Below are 25,811 nucleotides of genomic sequence, written 5' to 3'. Positions count from 1 at the left end.
TCATAATAAAAGAAAGTCCACAATGAACCCTTAGATCCAAGTTGTAGCACAGACCTGAAACACCAGCTCAGACCCAGAAACACTTGGCCTCCTGAAGGTCTTCCCTATTGGATCCATCCAAATTAAGTTCCTCTGTGGAGCTTACAAGGAATAATGACTGTTTACAGACAGCATTATCATATTATATTATTGCATCCAGTTAGTGAACAGAAAGCTTAGAATATAAAAACAAGAGAGAGTCAGAAACTAAGGTCAAGGGCAATAACTACTAGTTTTCTACTTCCCAAGACTGGAAATTTCACCATTTTCCTTATTACTGATTATGTGTATGCCAGTATTAATAATAACATGATTGTTAGATTTTGATGCTGAAAAGGATACATTAAAGAGCATACATATTTGTGACAGCAAATTTACATAACAAATTATAGGTCATCACACTGCTGCCAAAAAATTTAAATAGTTTGCTTGGGATTATCAGAAGACAAGAAACACAATCACCACTTTTTTATGTATATAAACACTGCTTTTTTTTTTTTTAATGGAGGTACTGGGGATTGAACCCAGGACCTTGTGCATGCTAACCATGTGCTCTACCACTGAGCTATACCCACCCCCCAACATTACGAATCCAGTATATCTTGCCTTTAGTTTGAATCTACATATTCATTAAACTTTCTAACAACCATGCTGCTTCACATATAGTTCATCTTTAAACCCTTAAAATGTCCATTTTTATCAAAATACAGTTGAGTGAATTGGTTACCTTTTAATTTAATCCTATTTAAAATTCAAGGTATTCAACATGGTCAGAGTATGAGATAGACACTAAATTACTCACTAGTTCTAGTTCTAAATCCTCCAGAGCCCTTTTTGGTGCTATCTTTGTCTGCCCTTGGTATCTTCACATATGTCCCTTTTCTCATTACTATGGAAGTCTCCATCATAGAGAAGGGTGCTGAGGATTGATGGCTCCCATGGAAGAGACCCTCACTCACTCCCCTAAAATTTTTTGAAAGAATTTCTGATATCATCAGAAAATAAATAATATACTGGATGTATTTTAGAAAAGCCTTTTATCAGCAATCAAATTACCAGTTGATACCAAACAGTTTTAAAGCAGGTGGGGAGGGATAAATTGGGCATTCAAGATTTGCAGATACTAACTAATATATATAAAATAGATAAACAACAAGTTTCTACCGTATAGCACAGGGAACTATATTCAATATCTTGTAGTAACCTATAATGAAAAAGAATATGAAAAGGACTATATGTATGTATATGTATGTCTGAAATATTATGCTATACACCAGAAATTGACACAACATTGTACGCTGACTATTCTTCAATTAAAAAAATTAATTCCTCAGTTTTACCATTTACTCTATTCTTTCTAGTTTTGAGCTTGTTTTGTGCAGCATTAGTAGTAGTAGCAGTAGCAGTAGTGGTGGTGGCAGTAATAGCATTTATTAAGTGCTTACTATGTCTCAGGCACAGTGATAAGCACTTTACATGCAATATTTTATTTGAATTTCCTAACAGTCTTAGTAAGTAGGTGACAAGAATGAAGACTTGCTAGTATTTTTGTTCTGGCTCTATCACTTGCTTGAATATTCTGCACATAAAAAATGATAATAATAATACCTCTCCTACCAGCATTACAAAATTGTTTGAGGATGAAACACTATGCAAATTTTAGAATTTATTTTTATAAAGGATGGATTCTATAGACCATAAATAAATACGGACCTATTACCTTAAAGCATTTACAGTTTATATTGAGACAAAAAATGATATTAATGTATTCCTCTATAATCACAGAATATATTAATATCATTTTAGTGTTGGAAGAATTACAGACTTAGGTCATAGCCCCAGTCATATTAAGAAAGAATCATATGTATTGACATATCTGACTATGATGAATCATCAATCAAGAAGACTTGTTTTAATTAGATGAGTTGGTGGTACATCAGCATTATATTTGACTAAACAGAAAAATTAGCTTAAGCTCTTTAAAAATATTTTGCTCTTATTTACTATTTCCAGATGTCTCTTCAAACTATAAATCAGCCAAAAATTAATTTTAAGTTTAAGTCATATTTTTGCAGTGAAATATTAAAGTCAGGCTTCAGATTCCTGTAAAATTTTGTCAGGTGCCAGTTTTCTGGACTGAAATATGTCTTGTAGATTTATCCATGCCCTAGCATTGCCACTCAAGTAGTACCATTGGTTTTCTAATTCTACCCTACTCTAAAATTTCCTGCACAAGGAAAATCAGATCTTCTCAATTAATGAATTATCGCTTTGTATTTCCCAATCACAAACCAAAGCACCTATGTCTTTTGAAGATAATATCAACTTTGCATTCTGTCACCTTCTCATTCTCTCAAGCCCAGCTCTTACTGGTATTTGAAGCGAGTGAGGGCAGGGATTTAAAAAAAAGGACTGTTCACTGAATGTGCAAGTAAGGAGACATTAAACTTACCACTAAAGAGCTAGTCTTAAAATAGTTTTACTGTTGTCAATAATATACTGCAAAAGTTTCTCCAAAATACAGTATTACAAGTTCAGTGATCAAAAATGACCAACTGCATGCCAACCTAGAAATATGAAGCAATTATTTGATACAGACTTAATAATCTCTAACTCCCTCTATTATTTCTTCTTTGATTAAGAACTCTAAGATCTCTTACACTTCTTTTATTCTATGCCTTTATTAGTCTTTTTATTCAAAATTCACTTTTTATATTTTATGATTCTTGTTTCCTATTATTTTATACAGAAGTATATCTTATTTCCTTGTCTAACTGATTTTTAATAATGTCCAGGGGTATGAAGTAAACTCCTGCTTTCCGCAAGGACTGCCACATTGCCTTGAAGCATAGAGTTGAGAGTTAGTAGGAATACATTGATAATAATAAAAATAAGAATAACTAACACATCTGTTAACCCCTTTAATGTTATAACCACCTTGTGAATAAAGTACAACTATCACGCCCACTCTGTATATGGGGCAAGTGATGCTCAGAGAGGTTAAAGAACTTGCACAAAGTCATACAGCTTACAGGTGGCATATCTAGAATTGGAAGACAGGGAGTACTTAAGCTAGAAGAAAACTGAGATCAGTGTTTCTCAAGCTTCCACGTGCACCAGAATCATCTGGTTAAAAGACAGATTGCTGAGAATGGTGACATCAGCAAGACAGTGGAATGGAAAGCCCCAGACTCCCCTTCATCTGACAAAGACACCAACTCAGTGACAATACATGAATCAATTCCCTTTGGTAGAAATACGGAAACAAGTTAAGAGGCTCCTGCATATCAGGTGAGTAAAATCAGACACATTGCAGCCAAAAGGAAAATTCATGGCACTCACTCGCCACAGTCCCCCTCCGTAGCACAGCATGGTGAATTTGGGAGAAAACTCCCAGCTCCTGCCTTCTCCCTGAGGAGGAAAAGAGAAGACTGGACCATATCTCCAACCTTCTGACTTTCGTGTAAGGGAGCTACCTAAGGGGGTGGCTTCTGTCTTACCTAAATCTAAATCCTGACAGGAAAGGACACCTGGATGGCGTCTGCTAAGAACAAAAGCAATGATTTGTACTCACATACACTCACTCTCAAGAGTCTCTTCCCCTGGTTCAGTGTGGAATGAGCAGAAAACAAGACCAATTCCCAACTTTTACCTGGATATGGAAGGTGTCCAACATTCTGGCTTTTTTCACTCTGCATTCTGATCTTTATCTCCCCATTCTGTGTAAACAGTAGTGTCACCCTCCAAAAGAAGATGGACTTATCAGGTTATTACAGTAGTGGCTAAAAGGTGAGTTATTTACATGGGTAAGATGGTGGGGTTTACTTGCTCATAAAAGGGAAGACTGATAGGGTTATTATCTTCTTACCTTCTTTTGAAGCAAAGCTCCTCACTAGCTAGCTCCTTACTCAAAACACTGAATAGATATACTAGAGATTCATTTGTTGTGTCTCTTTGAAGGTCATAGAAAATATATTTCTAACCCCAATCAGGGAGGAGACGAGAAAACTCTTTGATTCCATCTGACCTTTAAATTATGGTCATTTGTTTCATTTAGAAAATAACCCTCTTCTTCGCTCGTAAATTCATTGTGCACATCTATATATTAATTTAAAAAAATCTTTATACCCCTTAGAAATGAAAAATGACTTTTATCCTGGATCGCTCAGCAGTAGAGGTATATTGCAGAAATGTTCAGAATGATTTGTGAATCAATAAGATGTTGCATGAATCAATAGCTTGTGAAGGGTGTTATTATAAGTGTGTTATTATAAGCAAAGAAAGCAACCTTGAGATGGACGATACAGGAACACACACACACACAAAAATAGATATTTCTAGAGTTTTAAAAGTCCATTTCCATTCTAAGTTATTTTAGAGCATTTTCACCCCAAAATATATGCAGCATGATTAGAGAGAATAGAAATGTCAGGCTTTCTATGATCAATATAGTTTCCGAAATTTCACACTATTTACCAAAGATTCTGACAAAGTTTTTACAATGTATCATTAACAATTATAGTCCTTTCATTATTGGAACTTGACCCATAGTGAACATTTATTTTAGACTAAAGAGTAAATAGAGAGAAACTACACAGCTGATTTTCTTGCACAGATAATTCAGTGTTTCTACCAGGTGAAGGTGAAATATCCAGACAGATATAAATGTAGAAATTCCTTTTTCTGCCAGTAAGTTATTACTGAACACAGGGCACTTGGGAATCAGCTCCCACATGAAATTAAAACAAAACAAGAAAAGATTTATTTTAGTACATCTCTAGCCATTTTCCCAACTCATTCATAATGTAATTAAATCTGGTTGTTATAAATATTCATGAAGTACTCACCTACACCAAAAGAAAAAAGAACTCCACAATCAGTCCTTAAAAAAAGTGATAATGAAGCCTATGAAAGTTCAACACTATAGATAACAAAGTAGTCTACTATTTGGAAATTCTAATTTTAACCACTGTTATGAGAAAAGAAAGTTCTCATTGTATTTTGAGTATTTGACCTACTCAATAATTAATTGTGAATGATTCTTTTTTATATGAATTGGAGTTGTCCTGGCACTGGTGTTGCCAGAGAATAGGTTCATAGGTTCTTGTCTTGGCAGGAAAGAATTCAAAAGCAAGCCATAGTAAAGTGAAAGTAAGTTTGTTCAGGGAGATACACCCTCCACAGACAGACTGCCATCTCAGAAGGCAAGAGAGGCCCTAGGAGATACATATTCCAGAGATAGAATGCAGGCCATCTCAAAAGGAGAGAGAGAGAATGAGACAGAGAGAGGCCATGAGGTGTGGGAGTGTTTAGTTTAAAGTAAAACTAGATACACACACTCCATAGACAGAGTGCAGGCCTTCTCAGATAGCAAGGTGCAGGGTTGTTAGTTTTATGAGCCTGCTGTTAGTTTCATATGCTAAGAAGTAGGAAAATTATTCCAACTATGTTGGGGAAGGGGTGGAGATTTCCAAGAATTGGGCCCTGCTCACTTTCTGACCTTTTACAGTCAGCTAGAGAACTGTCATGGCACCTGTGGGTGCTCCATGAGGCTCAAGGTCCACTGGAAGTCAAACCTTCTGCCATCTTGGTTCTAAACAATTTGTCCTGTCCTCAACGGCTGTGTCATTCCTTCAGAGGTTGTGCCCTGTCCCCTATGCTCCTGTCTTACTGGCACCTATAGAATTTGGGTGGATGTACGAGAGAGGGGTAAATTAAACCCACCATATAATAATGAATTAATTATTGTAGGTTATAGTATTTCATGTCCCCCATGACACTTGCACGAATTTTCATTGGAATATACAAGGTGACGGTGACAAGACTGACCATTAGATTACACATCTCACGAAAGTGTTAGGTGAGTGATGGAAATAGCATTGCAATGTAAGTCCAGTATAGTAATTCCCAGGTGCTGGTCCTTAGTCCTTTGCCATGCTTAAAAGGATAAGAATCATCCAGGAGTTAGTTAAAAATAAAATTCCAGGGCCTGATTTAGTAGGCCTGTAGCATGGTCCTGGAATCTCAATTTTTAACAAATAGATACTGACCTTCCCAGAGTTAGCTAATTCCTGGGGATAGAAAACAACTTGCCTGTGAGTATGCCTTTGCTGCACATATCAATTCAGAGCCAATACCACCAACCACTTCCTATAGCAAACACTCACACTATAGGTGAATGTTCACCTTGACCTAAATCACCCAAGGGTCAGGTATTGGACAATTAAAGAAAACATCTATAGCCCAGAGCCCACAGAAAGTATTTAAACTATCCAATCGTAAGCTAATTCAGTATACCTACCTTGCCTCGCCAACTCCTTCCCACAATAAAAACAATAAAAGCTCCGGCCATACCTTCTCCTCATCTTCTTATGCTTCCTGAACAACCTGGGGAGGTATGGCGTGCTTCCCCACCACCCCACTTGGGAACTATGCATAGCATAACTATCTTCTCAATAGCAGTCAAGTCTCCTGATCTGCTGTCCTTATCATGCCTGATTAAAACAAATGCCAGGTACATTTCTGAGACAGGAGGGAATGGGGCAGGGCACAACCACTGAAGGGATAACCCAGTGACAGAGGACAGGACATAAACTGGTTAGAACCAAGATAGCAGAAGATTTGACTTCCAGTAGACCTTGAGCCTCATCATAGGCTCATCTTAATACATTAGCTGCTAAATGACACACCCACAGGTGCCAAGACTGTTCCCAGGCTGACCATAAAGGCCAAAAAGTAGGGTGCCCAATTCCTGGAAATTCCCACCCCTTCTGCAAAATAATTGGAAAATAATCTTCCCACTCATTAGCATATGAAATTATCCAGCCATAAAAACTAACAACCCCATACCCTGGGCCGCCTCTCTCGCCTTCTGAGATGGCCCACGCTCTGTCTGTGGAGTGTGTATCTCCCTGAATAAATCTACTTTCGGTTTCCTATGCCTCGCTCTTGAATTCTTTTCTGCCGAGACAAGAATCTATATTCTCTAGTAACATTTTAATCTGGGGTACTCTGTTGATCTCTACACGCCAGTCACAGATCTCTTAGTTCTTAATACACCAAACACCTATTTTATATGCTTTGCATACACTCTGCCCTCTGTCAAAAATGATTTTCCCCCTCACTTCCCAAATCCAACTTCTCTTTAGTTCTCAACTTAAATGTCACCTCCTCAGAGAGGTCTGTTCTGATCAGCCTAACTAAAATTGGTTTCCTTCTATTTTTCTCCATCTCAGCTTCTTGTTTGTTTCCTTCACAGCACTTATTCCAAAGTGCAATAATTAGGTTGTTTGGAAACTTACTTAATTTGGGGTCTATCTCCCCATAATAATAGAAACTCAATGAGGACAGTGGGGTATCTCTTATTCATTGTGAGACCTTAAAGCCTGAAACAATGCCTGACACATATTAAGCATTCAATGAATATTTGTTGAATATACCTACTATGTATCAGGTACTTGAAACACACTATCTCATTTAAACCTTATTACAGTCCTCTGGGGTTGTTTCTTTTGTCCCCAGTTTCCAGATACAGGAACTGTGCCTCGGACATAACACAGATAACCCAGCTTACTGTGTTACATCTGATTCCAAAATCTGTGTTTTCTTTGTTGTAGCAAGGGGTAAGCGTAGAAAGGAGTATGGGATGTTTAAACCATAGTAAGTGTAGAAAGGAGTAGCTGGGATATAAAGGACACTGTCCATTAGTTCTTAGTTATTGCTGAATGACTAGTCAATGGAAGCACTGACTAGTAATTATTTTTAAACAAATCTGATACAGGACAAACATGCAACGTTCTTTAGTCAAAATTTATGCTGGAGAGATTAACTCAATGACCTTACAATGAAAGGCTGGGTCTTTAAATAATCAATTCCTTTCTCTATCAAAAAGCTATTTGAGCATAATAGTCCGCATTTACCTAAATGACTGGTATAACTCTATTTTACAGTCGCAAAGTTCTGACTAATGTAACAACATTTCTTCTGTGCTGGACGTGTGAATGCTGGTAGTTTCAATTTTTTCAGTAAGAATACATTAAACTAGTATCATATGCTTAATACTATTTTCAAGCAACAATAGCCTAATCTGGCTTATCTCTAATGAAATCTACCTCTAAGAAATGTGGTCTGATCTCCATAGTAAGCAAAGAAACAAATAAACAAATAAACAATCATCTGATACAACAGCAGAAGGAAAATTTGTTTCATGGCTCACATTACTCAGAATAATAGGAATTGAACAAATTATATATAGTACATAATCTGGATACTATTTGGTAATTTCCACTTTAATTACCTGATTATTAAACCTACAGTTATTTTTTTAAATTAACATCCTTGACAGCACTGAATTCTAGGAGAATTAAGTAATGAGCTTTTTTTAAAATTAAGATTTTACATTTTTAGAGTAGTTTTATGTTCACAGCAAAATTGAGGCGATGTTACAGAGATTTACCACATACCTCCTTGCCCCCACACATGCATAGCTCCCCTCAATATTAACAACCCTCCAGAGTTATGCATTTCTAAAAATTGATAAACAAACCTACATTGATAAGTCATAATCACCCAAAGTCCATAATTTAAATCATGGTTCACCCTTGGTGGTGTACATTTTATGGGTTTGGACAAATGTATGACACCTTATCCATCATTATGTTATCATATAGAGTATTTTTCACTGCCCTAAAAATTCTTTGTGACGGACTAATTCTTTTCTTCCCCATCAACCTCTAGAAACCACTGATGTTTTCAGTGTCACCTTAGTTTTGCCTTTTCCATGTCATAGAGTTGGAGTCATGGAGTATATAGCCTTGTCACATTGGCTTCTTTCACTTAGTAGTAAGCATTTAATGTTTGTCCATATATTTTCATGACTTTATGATTCATTTTTTTAAGTTCTGAATAATATTCCATTGTCTGGATTTACCATAGTTTATCTATTCACCTACTGAAGGACATCTTGGTTACTTCCAAGTTTTGGCAACTATGAATAAAGCTGCTATAAACCACTGTGTGTAGGTTTTTATGTGGACATAGGTTTTCAACTTCTTTGGGTAAATACCAAGGAGTGTGACTGTGGATCCCATGGTAAGAGTATACTTAGTTGTGTAAGAAAGAGCCAAAATATTTTTCAAAGTAGCCATAACATTTTGCATTCCCACCAGCAATGAATGAAAGTTCCTGTTGTGACAAGTCCTCGCCAACATTCAGCACTGCAGTATTCTGGATTTTGGCCATTCTAATAGATATGTAGCTGTATCTCATTGTTCTAATTTGCAGTTCCCTATTGACATATGGTGTGGAGCATATTTCCATATGCTTATTTTCAATCTGTATAGCTTCTTTTGTGAGGTGACTGTTAAGGTCTTTGGTTCATTTTATTATCGAGTTGTTTATTTTTTATTGTTGAGTTTTAAGAGTTCTTTCTATATTTTTGTGTAACAGTCCTTTATCAGATGTGTCTTTTGCAAATAGTTATCCTAGTCCGCAGCCTGTCTTCTCATTATTTTGACATTGCCTTTTTCAGAGTGAACGTCTTTAATTTTAATGAAGCCCAGCTTATCAATTATTTCTTCCATGGATTATCTCTTTGGTATTGTATCTAAAAAGGCATCACTATACCCAAGGACATCTCGATTTTCTCCTATGTTATCTTCTAGGAGTTTTATATTTTTGTGTTTTACATTTAAGTCTGTAATCCATTTTGAGTTAATTTTTGTGAAGGATATAAGATCTGTCTAGATTCACTGTTTTGCATATGGAGGTCTAATATTCCAGCACTTTGGGTTGAAAAAACTATCTTTGCTGCGTTGTACTGCCTTGGCTCCTTTGCCAAAGAAAATTGACTATTATTTATTTGGGTCTATTATTGCACTCCATATTCTGTTGCCTTGAAATCTTTGTCTGTTCTTTCCCCAGTACCACACTGTCTTTATTCCTGTAGTTATAATTTAGTCTTGAAGGTGAGTAGTGTTAGTCCTCCAGCTTTGTTCTTCTCCTTCAATATTGTGTTGACTATTCTATTTTTTAAATTTTGTTTTGTTTTTTGATTTTTAGGTTTTCATCTCCATAAAAACTTTTGAAGAACTGTAATGACATCCACAAAATAACTTGCTGAAATTTTGATTGATATTGCATTGAAACTATAGATCATGTTGGAAAGAACTGACATCTTGACAATATTGAGTCTTCCCAACCATCAACATAGAGTATCTCTCCTTTGACTCCTGGTGAAAATGCTGTCAAAATTTTGGAAATGACAACAACAAATTTAGAATATTACATAAACTTAGTTGATCATCTTTGGTTCTGATGCTTCTTATGTCTCTACGAATTGTGTTTTTTGCCTTTTGGTATGCTGTGTAATTTTTTTTTTGATAGCCAGACATGATGTACCAGGTAAAAGAAACTGATATAAATAAGTCTTTAGCAATATGGTGGTAAGGTGTGGAGGGAGGTATTCTATAATCCTATGAGTTGGGACCTATGCCTCTGGACTGTGAAATATACAAGCTTTTCTCAGTTTTTTTTTTTCCTCCCCTGTTAGGTGGGACAGGATGGCTAGAGTGACTGGGGTTGGGTATTTCCTTTCCTCTAGATCAGTTAGGTTCTGATAATACCCAAGCAGGCTAGCTCTGGTTAACTAGTTTCCCCTTGAGGGGAGGCTTTGTTAAGAAGAACAGAGTGCTCTGACATTTTTGAAAATGGTTCATTTTCCCCACTCCCTGAAGAATCAGGGAGAGTTTTTTTCTAATATTTACTGTGGGAACCTAGTCAAGCTCCTGGAGTTAAATCTCACAATACCATGGGAGCCCCCTTATGATTGGATCCCCTTGGAGTTTTTCATCCTCAGGATTGTCCATGCTGAGCTTCTAGAAACTCATCAATTACACTTTAGGGTTTTCTACCCTGACCCTGGTTCTCAAGGCAGTTTCTGCTGGTGAGTCTCTGCTCCAGTACAAAATGACTCCCTTTATTTGCCTGTCTGTATAATCTTGGACCAGCAGTTTGTCCTGCATCCTCCACTCTCTTACAAATCCAAGAAGAGTTCTTGATTCTTCAGTCTGTTCAGCTCTTTACTTGTTAGTACAGAGTGGTAACTTCTAAGCTCCTTTCATGTGGACCAGAACCCAGAAATCCTAGACTTACTTCTTCAGAAGGACCAAGGTGAAGTGAGGGAGCTGTGAAAATATATGTACTGTATTCCAGAATGTTCCTCAATTTTCCAATTTTTTTCACTCATACATTAGAATTTTATAACTGGATTCCTACAATGTCTCTATTCTTCATAATAAAACTACAACCCATGATATTTATTCCACCATATCTATCTTTGCTATCATATAAAGCCTCCAAGTGAAGAAAGACAGATAGGTAAACACTATTGAACTATGTGACAGACACAGAGAGGGTTTGATTTTCTCATTATCATTGTTACCTTGAAATGTATGCTAGGAGCACATTGGTATCAAACTTCAGAAATGACAGACAACAAGAAAGGCAACAAACTTCTGATGATATCATCTCTTGCTTCATCTGAAACTCAAAGGAAAACCAACATTAGCTCCACTAAGCTAAATGATTAGGAAACTTAAGACAAGACACTAAGCTATCGAAACATGACCTGACAGAACAGATAATGCAAATGCCATCCCCAAAATGACTGGATTAATTTTGACTTGGTATCTTTATTTGAACAGAACAGGGAACAAGATAAGGCAACAAATATCTGCTATGGAGTACAATATCTGACACTATTATCTAATAGAAAAAGAACAGGGCTAACTCTAACATTTAAGTGGAAGAGGGAAAACTGTTAAACCCTACAGAGGAAAGCTCTCCAGGAACTTACAGGAGTGGTATGGAGAGGCAGGTAAAGAACTGTCAGAAAAGAAACTATTTTGTGGCAAGTCGTAGTTCTACAAAAAGTATTTTGATATCCCTTAAGATCAATGATTAAGGATTAATTCTTTTCATTCATCTATTCACCTACTCACTGATTTATTTATTCACTTGAGAAATATTTATAGAAAAAGGCTTAACTGTCCCTCTTTAGTGATCACCCAGCATTTATTATTCTTTGTAACCCTAGTATGGAGCACAGTGCCCGACCTCTACAAGTTTCAGCAAACATCTGAAGGAAATGAAGAACTAACACATGTGATACCCACACTGTAAACTAGATTTCAAGGAAAAGTTCTCTGAAACTTTCTTTCATCCAATATTTAACTAACATAGTACCCAGTAGAGAATCAGCTAAACATACATTGTTGGCACTACCTGAGTGCAAGCTTGAATGATTAAGCTAGAGATTCATTAGTAGTTTTATCCTTATTCTCTTTGTTAATTCCGTGACATGCTACATTCTTAGATTCTGCTAGATACATACATCTATTTTCAATCTCAATACCATAAGAAAAGTCTATCAAGCTGGAGAATGTGAACCATTAGTCATTTCATAGATTACAGGGCATTATGCTTAATGAAAATGATTAAGAAGAACTTGAAAAAACAAAAAATTTAAATAGTAAAGCCAGTAAAGTATAAGACCTTTTTTCTTCAGTTTTGGGCCTATATATCTTAACCTACTTAAGCCTAATAGTATATACTGATATATACAACACCTTTGGTGCATGATTGAAATGCTAAGCTTGGGACAATTAAATTTTGTGATTGCATGAAATGAGCTTACAGCCATTTTAAAAGTTCAGAGTCAATCAATTGAATATGGATATGACTTCCTTGTAAATTCCAAAACAGAAATGTGCGATGACTAATGAGTATATTTCACATGGATCAATTCTGCCTTCAAGTAAGTATGCCTAATTTTATTTCCACTGGAAGCATGAGTATGGTAAAATTGGCCTACATAGCATTTTCTTTCAATATGAGAACCTCTCACAATGTATAATTATTCATCTTAAAGTTAATAAAGAAAAACTTAAGTTATTTTAGCTTCTTTAGTATCAGAGCTTATTGGGTAAGACCCAATAATATCTAAACTCAGCTAGGTTTTTGTTTGCTTGCTTGTTGCCTTCTTTATAAAATTAATCTTTCTTCTCACTTAAGTGAGAATGAAACAGAAATAAAATTCTAAAAATGAACTGTACTGGTACAAATGAAGAAATACATCTACCTTTGGTTTGATTACATTTTAACTATTACCATCATTAATCATTTTCTCTCAGTCTCTCTCTGTCTCACACACACACACACACACACAAACACATCAGGAGATTAGCCTCAATGCCAATGTGTGAAATGTATATGGGTCACTTCCATAAAAGTTTCCGTTATGATTTATGTTTAGTGTTTGTAAAGCTGGAAAATAAATTTTTGACTTTGTAAAGAGTAAAATATCTATCTCTCTACAAATTTAACTAGTTAAAAGTGGAAAACATTGCACTTGAAGTTGTGATAGTTTTATGTGTTAACTTGGCTTGGCTATAGTACTGAGTTATATAATTAGACACTAATCTAGGTATTGCTGTGACAGTATTTTGTAGAGTTGGATATATGCCCCTACACACACACATACACATGCATGACAAAATAAGGAGAAATGCTCCTGATAATTAGTGTCTTAGATTATGTAACTGGTCACATGATAAGTATAACTACCTTCATCTACTATCCACTCCGTATTCCCTTGGCCTTCTCCAAGGACTTTAACTGGTCCTGGTTCTTTACCTGATGGAGTGACACAAACCTTCACCCTAAAGGACTGGGGCAATTAGTAGTCCTTTCTGGATTGGGTTGTTGTAGTTTTCCATTGACCTTAATCACAGGGCATGGCAATACTAATAGGTACCCTAAAGGATCTCCTATATCTCAGACATACTCTTTGGGTGTTTAGGTCACTTAGTAAATGTACTGGAGTAACACACTTGAATGAGGAATATGTTGCTTCCAAACTGCAAAGAGGCCCACTAGATACTGTATCTCCTTTTACGTTGAAGCAGGGGGTCAGATAACAATTTATCTATCACATTAGAAGGGATATCTCAACATGCTGCACACCACTGGATCTCTAGAAATTTCACTGAGGTAGAAAGTTCCCGAATTTTAGTTGGATTTATTTCCCTCCCTCTGACATGTAAATGTCTTAGCAATAAGTCTAGGGTAGTTGTATTTCTGGCTTGATAGTTTCAATATACATAATATCATCAATCTAATAAACCACTGTGATATTCTGGGGAAGGGAATGACAATCAAGATCCCTGTGAAATAAATTATGACATGGAGCTGGGGAGTTGATAAACTCCTGAGGTAGGATAATGAAGGTGTATTGTTAACCTTGCCATCTGGAAGAAAATTGATTTGAGTGGTCCTTATTGACAGCTATGGAGAAAATCATTTGCCAGGTCAATAGCTGCATAGCAGGTACCAGTGGATATTTTAGTTTGCTCAAGCAATGAAACCACATCTGGTACAGCAGCTGAAATTGGAATCCCCACCTGGTTGTCCTTATGATAATCCACTGTCATTCTCCGAGGTCCATCTGTTTTCTGCAAAGGCCAAATATGAGAATTGAATGAGGATGTGGTGGGAATCACCACCCCTCTTGCCCCACATCTTTCAAGACCTTGATGGTGGCACTAATCTCTGCAAACCCTCAAAGAATTGGTATTGCTTTTGATTTACTATTTCCCTAAGTAGAGGCAGTTCTAATGGCTTCCTTTTGGCCTTTCCCACCCTAACAGCCCTCACTTCACAGGTCAGGACACCAATGTAGGGATTCTGCTAGCTGCTGAGCACACCAATTCCAATAATGCACTTTGGATAAAGATAAATAACCATGGGATTGGTCCCTTCACCCAATGGGTCAACTGTGAGGCAGACCCGAACTAAAACTGTATTGATCACATGACCTTCATAAGCCCCTACTCTGATTGGTAGACCACAGTGATATTTTTGCTATCCCGGAATTAGTGTCAACACAGAGCTAGTGTCCAGGAGTCCCTAAAAGCTCTGATTATTTCCTTTTCTCCAATGCCTATTTACCCAGGTAAAAGGCTGCAAGTCCCTTTGGGGAAGCCTGGTGGGAAGATTAACAGTATAAATTTTAGGCTGTGGTCTTTTCTCATGGAGAACTGTACTTCCCTTCATTCAAGGGATTCTGAATATACAAACTGGCTTAAGTCTGGCAAGTGATGATGTGATGATTCAGGTTAGACTTTTGTTCACTTGATCTAGAACTTTTTGCTTATACACATCAAGTGAGAATTTAGTAGGTTTCCTATCTATTTCACTTCTAGGAACACCACAATGATCAATTAGCCAACACTACAGGTCTGTGTGAGTCAAACAATTTTGATTGCTGCTTTGACTCTACTGTCCATTACCTTTGGTGGTTGAAACACATCATAAAGTATTTGTAACTTTACTACAGCATTCAAAATATAAACCTGAGCAATCTTTCTTTTCCCCTTTTCCTCTTCCTCTCTCCCATATGACCTGGGTTTATTACTGAAGTTACAGTTTTAAGACTGGGAGGTGTGAATGGGGAATGGTGCCCCACCCCAACTCCCCCATTCTTCAGATGTGTCCATGTTATTTTATAAAAGACAAATACTGCAGCAATGTTCCAGACTCAAGGAGACTAAATAGACACAACAACTAAAGCCAATATATCTGATCCTAGGTTGGATCCTGTACTGGAGGGGTTTAAAAGTAAGTTTTAAGGACACTATATGTCAACTGACATAACTGGAATACAGATATTAAAGTATCATATCAATGCTAAATTTACTGCTTATATATACCAGATAGATTATCAGTTTCTTTTCCTTCCTTCCTCCTTTTCCGTTTTTCAAAAATTAAAGTGATTTTAGCCCCTTGTTGAATTTTTGAAAGCTTTATTTCTTCATAAAAAATAAATTTACCTTAAAAAGTTAATGGAGTAGAATCTATAAAAAATGTTGATTAGCTCTGTTGTACACCTGAAACTGATATGATGTTGTAAATCAACTATTCTTCAATAAAAAAAATAAAATAAAGTTATAAAACTATTGTAATGATGTTAAATTGACTAAAGTTAATTATATAATATCTCCCTTAGGAAATATACACAGAAGTATCTGGAAGTAAAGGACCAGGATGTTTGTAGCTCACTTGCAAGTATGTGTGTGTATACGTATGTGTGTGTGCATGTGTATGTGTGTGTGTGTGTAGGCATACACACACACACTCTCTCTAGAAAGAGAGGCAAAGAGAATAAATCAGTGTAAGTCCAATGGGGCCAAATGTTAAGGGGAGGTGAATCGGGGTGAGGGAAGACTGGAGAATTCATTGAACTGCTTTTTTTTATTCATATAACTCTCAGACGCAGGTGGTACGTGTTTCCTAACTTGCCAGCCCAGAGCAGGAGCACTGGGTGAATCAGGCAGCCCCCAGCCCCTCCCCACCCTTTCTTCCCCTTCCTGCTAACCCCCCTCCACACCTCCAGCCTCCTCCAATCTCCAACCCTGGCCCCTCCCCCCTTCACCTCTCCCGCCCCCTCCCGCCCTCTCCCCACTGCGCCACAACCCACCCCACCCCCACAGGCCCCGGCCTGGGCAACGCTGCGCCACGTCATCAGCGTGGCCTCTGTGACCTCACTGAACGCATACCCACCTGTCACCCGGGGGCCTAGCATAGGCAGTTGGGGTCAGCAGCAGAGGCAGACGGCCAGGGACTGGAGCAGCGGTATCTCTAGGTGGCAGTGTCTCCGGGCAGCGTGGCCTGGAGGCTGCGCGGCCTCCAGAAGGCGGAGTCTCCGGCTCAGGACAGCGCGGAGGAAGAGGTGGCGGCGGCGGTGGCCAAGAGCCACCGGTGTCCAGTATCCCATCAGGTCTGATCCAGCGCCCAACTCCATCCCTCCTCAGTCCTCCTCCCCGCCACCGTCCCTCTCCAACGACGACCCCCTTGACCCTTCAGCAGGCCCTCAACCCACCCATTTGCCTACGCCGTCTGTCGCCGCTGCTCCTCCCACCCCGTAATCACCACTGTCGCCTTCTATCTGTCCCCAGGCCCAACACCAAGGACAGGCCACGTGTCGCAGACGATGGCCCTAAAGCGCATCCACAAGGAGCTCCTCGACCTGTCCCGCGACCCCCCGGACCAGTGCTCAGCAGGTCCAGTGGGTGACGATATGTTCCATTGGCAGGCGACCATCATGGGGCCCAATGACAGCCCCTACCAAGGGGGTGTCTTCTTCCTAAGGATCCAACTTCCATCTGATTACCCCTTCAAACCACCCAAGATTGCCTTCATCACTCGAATTTACCACCCAAATATTAACAAAAACGGAAGCATCTGCCTAGACATCCTTAGATCTGAGTGGTCGCCAGCACTAACTATTTCCAAAGTATTGTTATCCATTTGCTCCATGCTGTGTGACCCCAACCCTGATGACCCTTTGGTTCCGGAAATTGCTAAGATGTACATGAAGGACAGGAGGAAGTATGACCAAATTGCTCGCGAATGGACTCAGAAATATGCCATGTAATCTAAAATTACACGATAATCCCATTGCTTTAATAAAGTTGGCAGTTGAATTGGTTATTTTTTGCCATTTTTTATTTAAGTGTAGTTGATTTACAATCTTAGTTGTGCATGGTTAGTTATTTTTTTGTCTGCTTTCAATGAACCAACCATCACTCCCTCCCGGGCACATGTGGCACACCTTCCATATCAGGATGTGTGTAGAAGGGTGTCAAGGGAGTCCAGGCGTGGTGGTGAAGGTGGTATAGTGCATGAGGGTAAGATTGGGGGTTTGGGTGAGTGTGAAACCGGTTTCAATCTAATATTGACTAAAAGCTCTACTGATTGAGCATTGGGAAAGCAAGAACAAGTGGGTAGTGGCTTTAGGATAAGGGGAGCAGTTCCACCAACTAGTGGGGTAATTTTTAATGTGGAATCCTTTAGAGTTGACAGTGGAGAGGAAAAACCCAGTGAAGATTACAAAACTAGTTAGGCATCCATTTTATTCTAAAGCAACTTCAGGGTTTTGTTCTGTTTTTGACCAAGGTTAATATTAAACTATTTTGGGGTGGGGAGTATAGCTCAATGGTAGAGCCCCTGTGCTTGGCGTGTACAAGGTCTTGGGTTCAATCCCCAGTGCCTCCACTAAGAGAGGAAAAAACAAACAAGAAAACTCAACAATCTAGTATCCCTCTAACAGAAAATGCTGGAAGTTTTTGGGAGTGGGTATAGCTCAGTGGTTAACATGCAGGAGGTCCTGATTAAATCCCCCAGTACTTCCACTAAGATAAATAAATATATAAATATGTAAATAAATATTAACCTATATCTTTGTAACTGAGCATGACCCTATGGGTCCTCCCCATGACAGACCCCTCCCCACTGTGTCCTCTGCCTGCCTTTTGTTTGTAGAAAAGCTGTAGTCTCCCAAGGCCTCCCCTGAGCCACAAAAACCTGGCTCAATAATTAATGATTGAAAGGATGTGAACAGGTAGTGACAAAAGTAGCAGTTGAGCCAGGAGAACTGATAACAATTTAAACAGTATATCAGCTCAATGGCAGTCACAGAATCTCTAGTTCCTCCCTGAAATACAGAGATGACAGTATCCGATGCACATTTCCTGAGTTGTTTTACAGATGCTAAAACACCCATCAAAAGGAAGAAGTTAACTACACAATGACCATGAGCATGTAGCCCCTAGACCAGCTAGAGCCTGAGGATTGGTGATGCTAATCCCTGTGACAGCATCCTGCTGCCTCACCATCAACCAATCAGAGATTATGCACGAGCTGATCATATACCCTGGGACTCCCCTCCCTCACCTTGCCTTTTTCTTAAAGCCTATGGGGAGCTGGGGTTTTCTGACCATTAGCTGCCCCAGACTTCTTGTCTGATGCTGCATTCTTCTTCACCACAACCCCGTGTCAGTAGATTGGCTTTAAAGCACAGGTGAGTGGACCCAAGTTTGGTCTGGTAACATCCTCTATTTTGAGGTCCAGGTATAACTGGATAAATTAAATGGATTAGAAGTTGTTACAAAATAAAATGATATGTTTTGTTCCCAGCCTTCTCCACTTCCCACTCCTTCAGTCCCCATCCTTGTTGTCACTCTGCCTCTCTCCTACACTCTGGATGGTAGGCTGCTTCTCAGGACATAGCTAGTAGCACTCATTTGCTCGTTTTCTCAACAACTGTGTTAAGTTCTAAGATTTTACCCAGCTTGTAAGCCTACACGTGAGCCCATGGAGGCCAGCGGAATGACACAGACTCCTGCATTAGGGACAAGACTTCATTAGTCATGGCCCAGTGGGCAGCCTGAGCTTCACTGACATCAGTTCCTCTGGTCCCCCAAGACCCAAGGGGGAGATGTAGAGCAGAGCAGGATGTGTGTGTCACAGCTGAGCGACCCCAAGCTTAGGAACCCCCTAATCTTTTAAAGAGGAAATTTACCAAACCTAACCAACTTTTGCCCCAGAGGGAAATGTAATCTTTATTAACCTGCTCAGGAAACAATCCATCCTCTGCCCTGGAGGGCCCTCTATCTTCCAAGTCTGTTTGCTATACAGACGTCCTTGAAAGGATAGTCCAGGACAAATGCTGTCACAAGATGTGTAGAAACACCATGGAGAACTGCACCCCGACAGTTTTAACTGCTTGGATCTTATCTGGTTGTAAAGGGAAAAATTAATTTTATGAAAATATTTGTGTGTGCTGAAAAAGATCCAATTTTCCCTTTAGAAGTTGTACATTCAAGAATGTCTGATCAGTGCAACAAGCAGATTACTGCCATCAGAACCTTTAAAAAAAAGCTTTATAATCTACTCTTTCAAGGGTGGAGGGAGATTATAATTCTAAGTAAAAACATGAAAACATTAATGGCTTAAGATTTTTAAAAACTATTTATCCCTTGTACCAGGCAGCCTGACCCTGACCTGAAGTAAATTCCCAGGAGAGTTTTTTCCCTGGGTTTTGCATTTGCAGTAATAGGTGTGAACATTCTAGCAGCAGTTTGATGATCAAGTATGATACTGCAAACAGGACAAAAAAATATTTATCAGAATAAGTCTGTAAATACAGAGAATTTTTTTTGTTTCTGCACCAAAGGTACTAACACCTCAAATATGAAATTTCCTTTTACCTATACATTCAGGCAGTGCTGTCAAATAGGTGTGTTCTACATCTGTACCATTCAATACAGCAGCCACGAGCCAAGGAAGCTATTGACCACTGGAAATTTAGTGAGTGTGACCAGGCAACTGAATTTTTTATTCAATTTTAATTAATTTTAAATTAAAATATTAAATTAATTACATTGGAATAGCCATGAATCGCCAGTGGCTACTGTATCATGAAAGAAATTGAGGATTTGGTGACTTGGGGACAATTTTTTCTTTTATCTTGTTTCCTAATTATTAATTTAACTTTTTTATGATCAGAGGTAGTGTGGAAAAAGCATGAGAGTTTGAAGCAAAAACTTGTGTTCTAATCCAGGCTCCACCAACAACTAGTTGTGTGACCCTAAATGAGTTGTTTAACCCCAATGAACCTTAGTTTCTTCAAATACTAAACCAGAATATTGTCTATAACACTTTCTGGTTTTAAAAATAAGATGATGTATGAAAAATACTTCACCTCTATCACTGAATACACATTCAATAATGGAGTTGTATTTATTATTTCTCTTCATTATATTTATTCTTTTCAGATAAGCTTATGCTGGGCTGCCAGCAAGATGATTTCACTGGGCAAATCTATAGATGTGCAATATTCCTAGGATGGCTGGGGGAGAAGGCAGGGACTAAGAGAATCTGTAAATTAAATTGACTTGGGAATTCATGATAAGGGGTGTTTGCAAGGATTTCACACAAAGTTGAGAAGTATCCTTTCTCACCTTTTTTTTTTTTTTCAGAAATATACACAAACTTTATTCGAGAGGGGTTAAATTTTTATTTCTAACCATCACAGATTGATACCTTTTGTAAAATAATAAAAATGAATATTAGGAAAATGAAATAAAACAACAAAGGCATGCAAGATAATAAACCCACCAATCATATGCTGGGATGGCTCAGAAAATTGCTGTAAATGATTCTAAATGTATATTCTTGATTTCTGTACTTGTCTCATCGTAAACCAGTAACAGACAGTTCACATACTGAACCACACTTTCATATAACATCATGTCTCCCCCTAAAATAATACACACAAACTTTAAAGTACACAGAAATCAATTTGAAATGCAAATTAAATCAATTAAAAATGCAAACTCCTGAATCCTACCTCTAGAAGGGCCCAGTAATCTGTATTAACAATCATCAAAAATGCTTTTTAAGCAGGTGGAATATGAGCACTCTTTGACAGATAGTGTATTTCATTGCACTACTTGAGTTATTATTTGTTAACAAAAGAGGGTGAGAATCTGTACTAATGCAGATTGCCAAATATTTTGACTTTGTTACCAGCACACCTCTTACCCAAGTGAATTTATTTTTTAAATTTAAATGTTTTGGTTAACTTTACTGACTGGCAATATTCAAACCTATCTCTCATTATAGACATAGCTTAAATACTTAAGAGCTTTGCAAATAAGAGAATTTGAGGTATTCGGCCTCATTACAGATTGCATAAAAGGTAGGAATTAAGTGTGCCCTTGGATTCATCAAATGATGAACGCAATAAATGTTTAAATTATTTAGAAAAATTCTGAGTGAGCTCTTGAAAAGAATATTGCTTTCCACTGAAGCTATTATTCTGAGTTCTCTTTATCCATCACACTTAACTATAGGAAGCAGCATTTCTTTACTAAATCTGTGAACATGTAACTCAATTATGTTTGGAAGTTCTTCAACAAGATTATTCTAAAAATTTAGACTATACACTACTGTTTTATAAAATTTAAAGATTCTTTTGATGGTGGGATAGAACAAACTAATCTTAGACAAAAGGCTCTTTGTTACTTACAGTTACAAACTAGACAAGGCTGCTATACAGGGAGTTGCACTCAGGGACAACGGGACACAGAACAATGACAGCATATACATTGCAAGTGGGGGTGGAGTTAGCTAGGTTTCCCAAGCTCCCTGTGGATTGTGTAAACTGAATCATTTCCCAGGTTCCTGGGCATAAGGGCCATCCTTGGTGGTCTGGTACCTAACCCCAGAGTGTGGGAGCTTAGCAAATTGCCTGCATAGGGGAACTGAGAGATTTTACACATTATTTCAAAACTGTATCAAGAAAGCATTTATGAAATATTATATTACACTTAACTTTTCCCTCCTCCCCCTAAAATTTACCTTGGATAACTGTGCAAATAAAGCATATAGTATTTATAGTAAGGGACCAAAAAGAAGTAGGGGTTTCCACACGACAGTAAGAAAATGAAACATTCATTGAGTTTGCCTTTTTTTTTTTTATTTTTTTTTGTGGGGAGAAGTAATAAGTTTGTTTGTTTGTTTGTTTGTTTATAGAAGAGGTACTGAGGATTGAACCCAGGACCTCGTGTGTGCTAAGCAGGCACTCTACCACTTAAGCTATACCCTCCCCCTGAATGTGCCTTATTTGATGAGCATTTTGTGAAGTGTTAATACATGTCTTCTCTAGTCCTATTCAGCTGGAGATACAAAAAAGCCTCCCAGTTCTGGCATGGAGATGGGAAGGGAGTGTGTTGTTAGGTAATTATACCTACATTGAACTTTGACAGATGAGTAGGATTTCATAAGTGGATAAGGGACAGAAAGGGCATTATAGAAAGAAGGAACAGGGGAGAGTATAGCCCAAGTGGTAGAGCACATGCTTAGCATGCATGAGGTCCTAGGTTCAATCCCCAGTACTCCTTCTAAAAACATAAATAAATAAATCTAATTACTTCCCCCCAAAATAAATAGAGAGAGAGAGGGGGAGATAGAAAGAAAGAAAGACAAGGAACATAACACAAAGGTACAAAAGCATCACAAAATATATTGTAAATAAGAAATAGCTTATTCTTCACATTCAGTATGACTACACAAATTACTGGAGAGACAGATAGAGACCTGAATGTGGGTGGTTTTATCAGCCATGCTAAAGATGATTAGACTTGGTCCTATTGTTCCTAAAGAACAATAATTTGAACTGTGGAGTGATAAGGTCAGATTTGTCTGTTAGAAAATCATTCTGAGAATACGTGAAATACAGAGGCCAGATTGGAAGGTGTTTGTGGATAAATGAAAGATGATTAGGGTCTGAACGAAAGTAGTGTTCATAAGGATACAGAAGACAGGACAGACAGGAAATATTTTTTTAAATATAGAATTGACAAGGTTAGGATATTGGTTGCATGGCAGGGTGGAGGGTAGCATGAGAGAGTTACATAAAGCCACATTTCTCAAAGTGAGGTCCCAGGACCCTCGTGTCTTTGAGTTCTCAGACAATCTGCATGGTCCTCCTCTTTCTAACTACATGTCTGTGTGAGGGCACATTTTCTTACCATACTTCAACCCAAACAATATTTTCTGACAGCTTGCATGCAGAAGCAGATATGAAAATTCCATAGTCTTCACTAACCCAGAAAAATAAAGAAATCTCTAAAAATGTAAAACAAAGCCACTTCTCTCAAATGTAAAGGGTATTACGCTTAGTGAAGTAAGTCAAACAGAGAAACACAAATACTCTATGTTATCACTTATATGTGAAATCTAAAAAATAAAACAGATGAATGTATATAACAAAAAAACAGATGCAGATACAGAGAACAAACTAGTGGTCACCAGTGTGGTAAGGGAAGGGGAAAGGGCCTTGATAGGGGTAGGAGATTAAGAGATTCAAACTACTAGGTATAAAATAAATAAGCAACAAGGATATATTGTGCAGCACAGGGAAATATAGCCATTATTTTGTAATAGGTTTAAATGGGATATAATCTATAAAAATATTGAATCGCTATGTTGTACACCTGAAACTAATACATTATAAATCAATTACACTTAAATTTTTAAAAAAAGAATAAAATTATGATGAAGTCTTTAAAAATAGATTCTTTTAATATGTAGAGTATTTATTGTTAATTTTGGAATAAGTTTGGAAATTTCTGTTTTAATTTTTAACATGTAAATATCAATATATATGACCCATGTAAATAAAATCTGTTTGGGGCTGTTTGGGGTTGAATTGTAGCAGAATGTGCCATTCCAAAGATGCCACTTTATTTAGCACATGTTCCTAAGGGCAATCAAGACCCAGCAGACTTAAGAGAAGTTTTTTACCCCCTCCTTAACTGCCTAAAAGAAATTTTAAAAGAGGGCCTGTACCAGGAAAAGAGGTATTACAAGAGATATAATTTTATACCTTGAGGAAGTTATATGCATGGCAGGGCAAACAGTTGTTTACCAAACATTTGCTCTTCTCACTTTCCTATAAATTGCCTTCTTCCCCTTTGAATTCCCAGACCACAATCCCCTTGTTATCTCAGGATGGTATATAAGCCTCAATTGCCTGGTTGCCTTTGGGTCTCATATCTCTGTAGGAACCCCATGAGTATGATTTTAAATTTGTTTTTCAGAGAGAGGGTATAGCTCAAGTGGTAGAGCACATGCTTATTAGCATGCACAAGGTTCTGGGTTCAATCCTCAGTACCTCCTCTACAACCAAAGAATTAAATAAATTGAATTATCTCCTCCCCACAAAAACAAAACACAAACAAAAAAACAAACCACCTAAATAAATAAATCACTTTTCAAAAAAATATTTATTAAAAATTTTTCTCCAGTTAATCTTTTTTTTTTTTTTTTTTTACAGAGTGGGTATCAGCCAAGAACCTATAAGGGTAGAGGAAAAATTATTCCTCGCTGCCCACAAGGTCATCAATAATCTTTATGAGGGTAAAAGGATCCTGAGAGCAAAAGTTTGAGATGCACTGATCTCGAATGAATCCCAAGTTTCTGAACTAGTCAACCAGGAGAATGTTGCCTTTTCCTAAAGAAGTGACACAAAAGGGTAGTAGATTTGTGGAGGGTAGATAAGGAGTTCAATTGAGTTGGATATATTAAATGAGTTGATCTCTATGTGAGACATTTAGATGATTCCTCTATCAATCAATTATTGAGTATGGGGCCTAAGAAGTAAGCTTGAGCTGGGCATATAGTTTATTTTTTTTTCAATTGAAGTATATAGTCAGTTTACAATGTTGTGTCAGTTTCTGGTGTATAGCATAATGTTTCAGTCATACATGCACATACATATATTCCTTTCCATATTCTTTTTCATTATAGGTTACTACATGATATTGAAAATAGTTCCCCATGCTATACAGAAGAAACTTGTTTATCTATTTTATATACAGTAGTTAGTTATCTGTAAATCTCCAACTCCCAATTTATCCCTTCCCACCCCCTTTCCTCCCTGATAACCATAAGTTTGTTTACTATGTAAGTCTGATATCATATGGTATTTTTCTCTTTTTGGCTTACTTCACTTAGAATGGTGCTCTCCAGGTCCATCCATGTTGCTGCAAATGGCATTATTTTATTCTTTTTTATGGCTGAATAGTATCCCACTACATATCCATATACACCACAACTTCTTTATCTGGTCATGTCAGTGGATATTTAGGTTACTTCCATGTCTTGACTATTGAAATAGTGTGGATATTTAGGTTACTTCCATGTCTTGACTATTGAAAATAGTGCTATATACACTGGGGTACATGTATCTTCTGGAATTAGAGTTCCCTCCAGATATATGCCCAGAAGTGAGATTGCTGGATCATATAGTAAATCTATTTTTAGTTTTCTAAGGACTCTCAATACTATTTTCCATAATGGCTGCACAA

At 37.7% G+C, this 25,811-nt stretch overlaps 1 protein-coding gene and 1 non-coding gene across 2 annotated transcripts; both read left to right on the top strand.

Moving 5' to 3' along the window:
* Nucleotides 1-17,086: 17,086 nt before the first annotated feature.
* On the top strand, nucleotides 17,087-17,530 carry LOC105069307 (ubiquitin-conjugating enzyme E2 D2). The gene has a single exon (XM_045516971.2). It carries the CDS (start codon nucleotides 17,087-17,089, stop codon nucleotides 17,528-17,530), a length of 444 nt encoding a protein of 147 aa, XP_045372927.1.
* Nucleotides 17,531-19,869: 2,339 nt separating this feature from the next.
* LOC123616969 (small Cajal body-specific RNA 16) lies at nucleotides 19,870-20,046 on the top strand. Its single transcript, XR_006725056.1, has one exon.
* The last annotated feature ends 5,765 nt before the right edge of the window (nucleotides 20,047-25,811 follow it).

This window comes from Camelus bactrianus, chromosome X, assembly GCF_048773025.1.
Source record: "Camelus bactrianus isolate YW-2024 breed Bactrian camel chromosome X, ASM4877302v1, whole genome shotgun sequence".
Classification (NCBI taxonomy): domain Eukaryota; kingdom Metazoa; phylum Chordata; class Mammalia; order Artiodactyla; family Camelidae; genus Camelus; species Camelus bactrianus.
The sequence above is the reverse complement of the archived record's forward strand: the minus strand, read 5'-3'. Positions and strand labels throughout refer to the sequence as shown.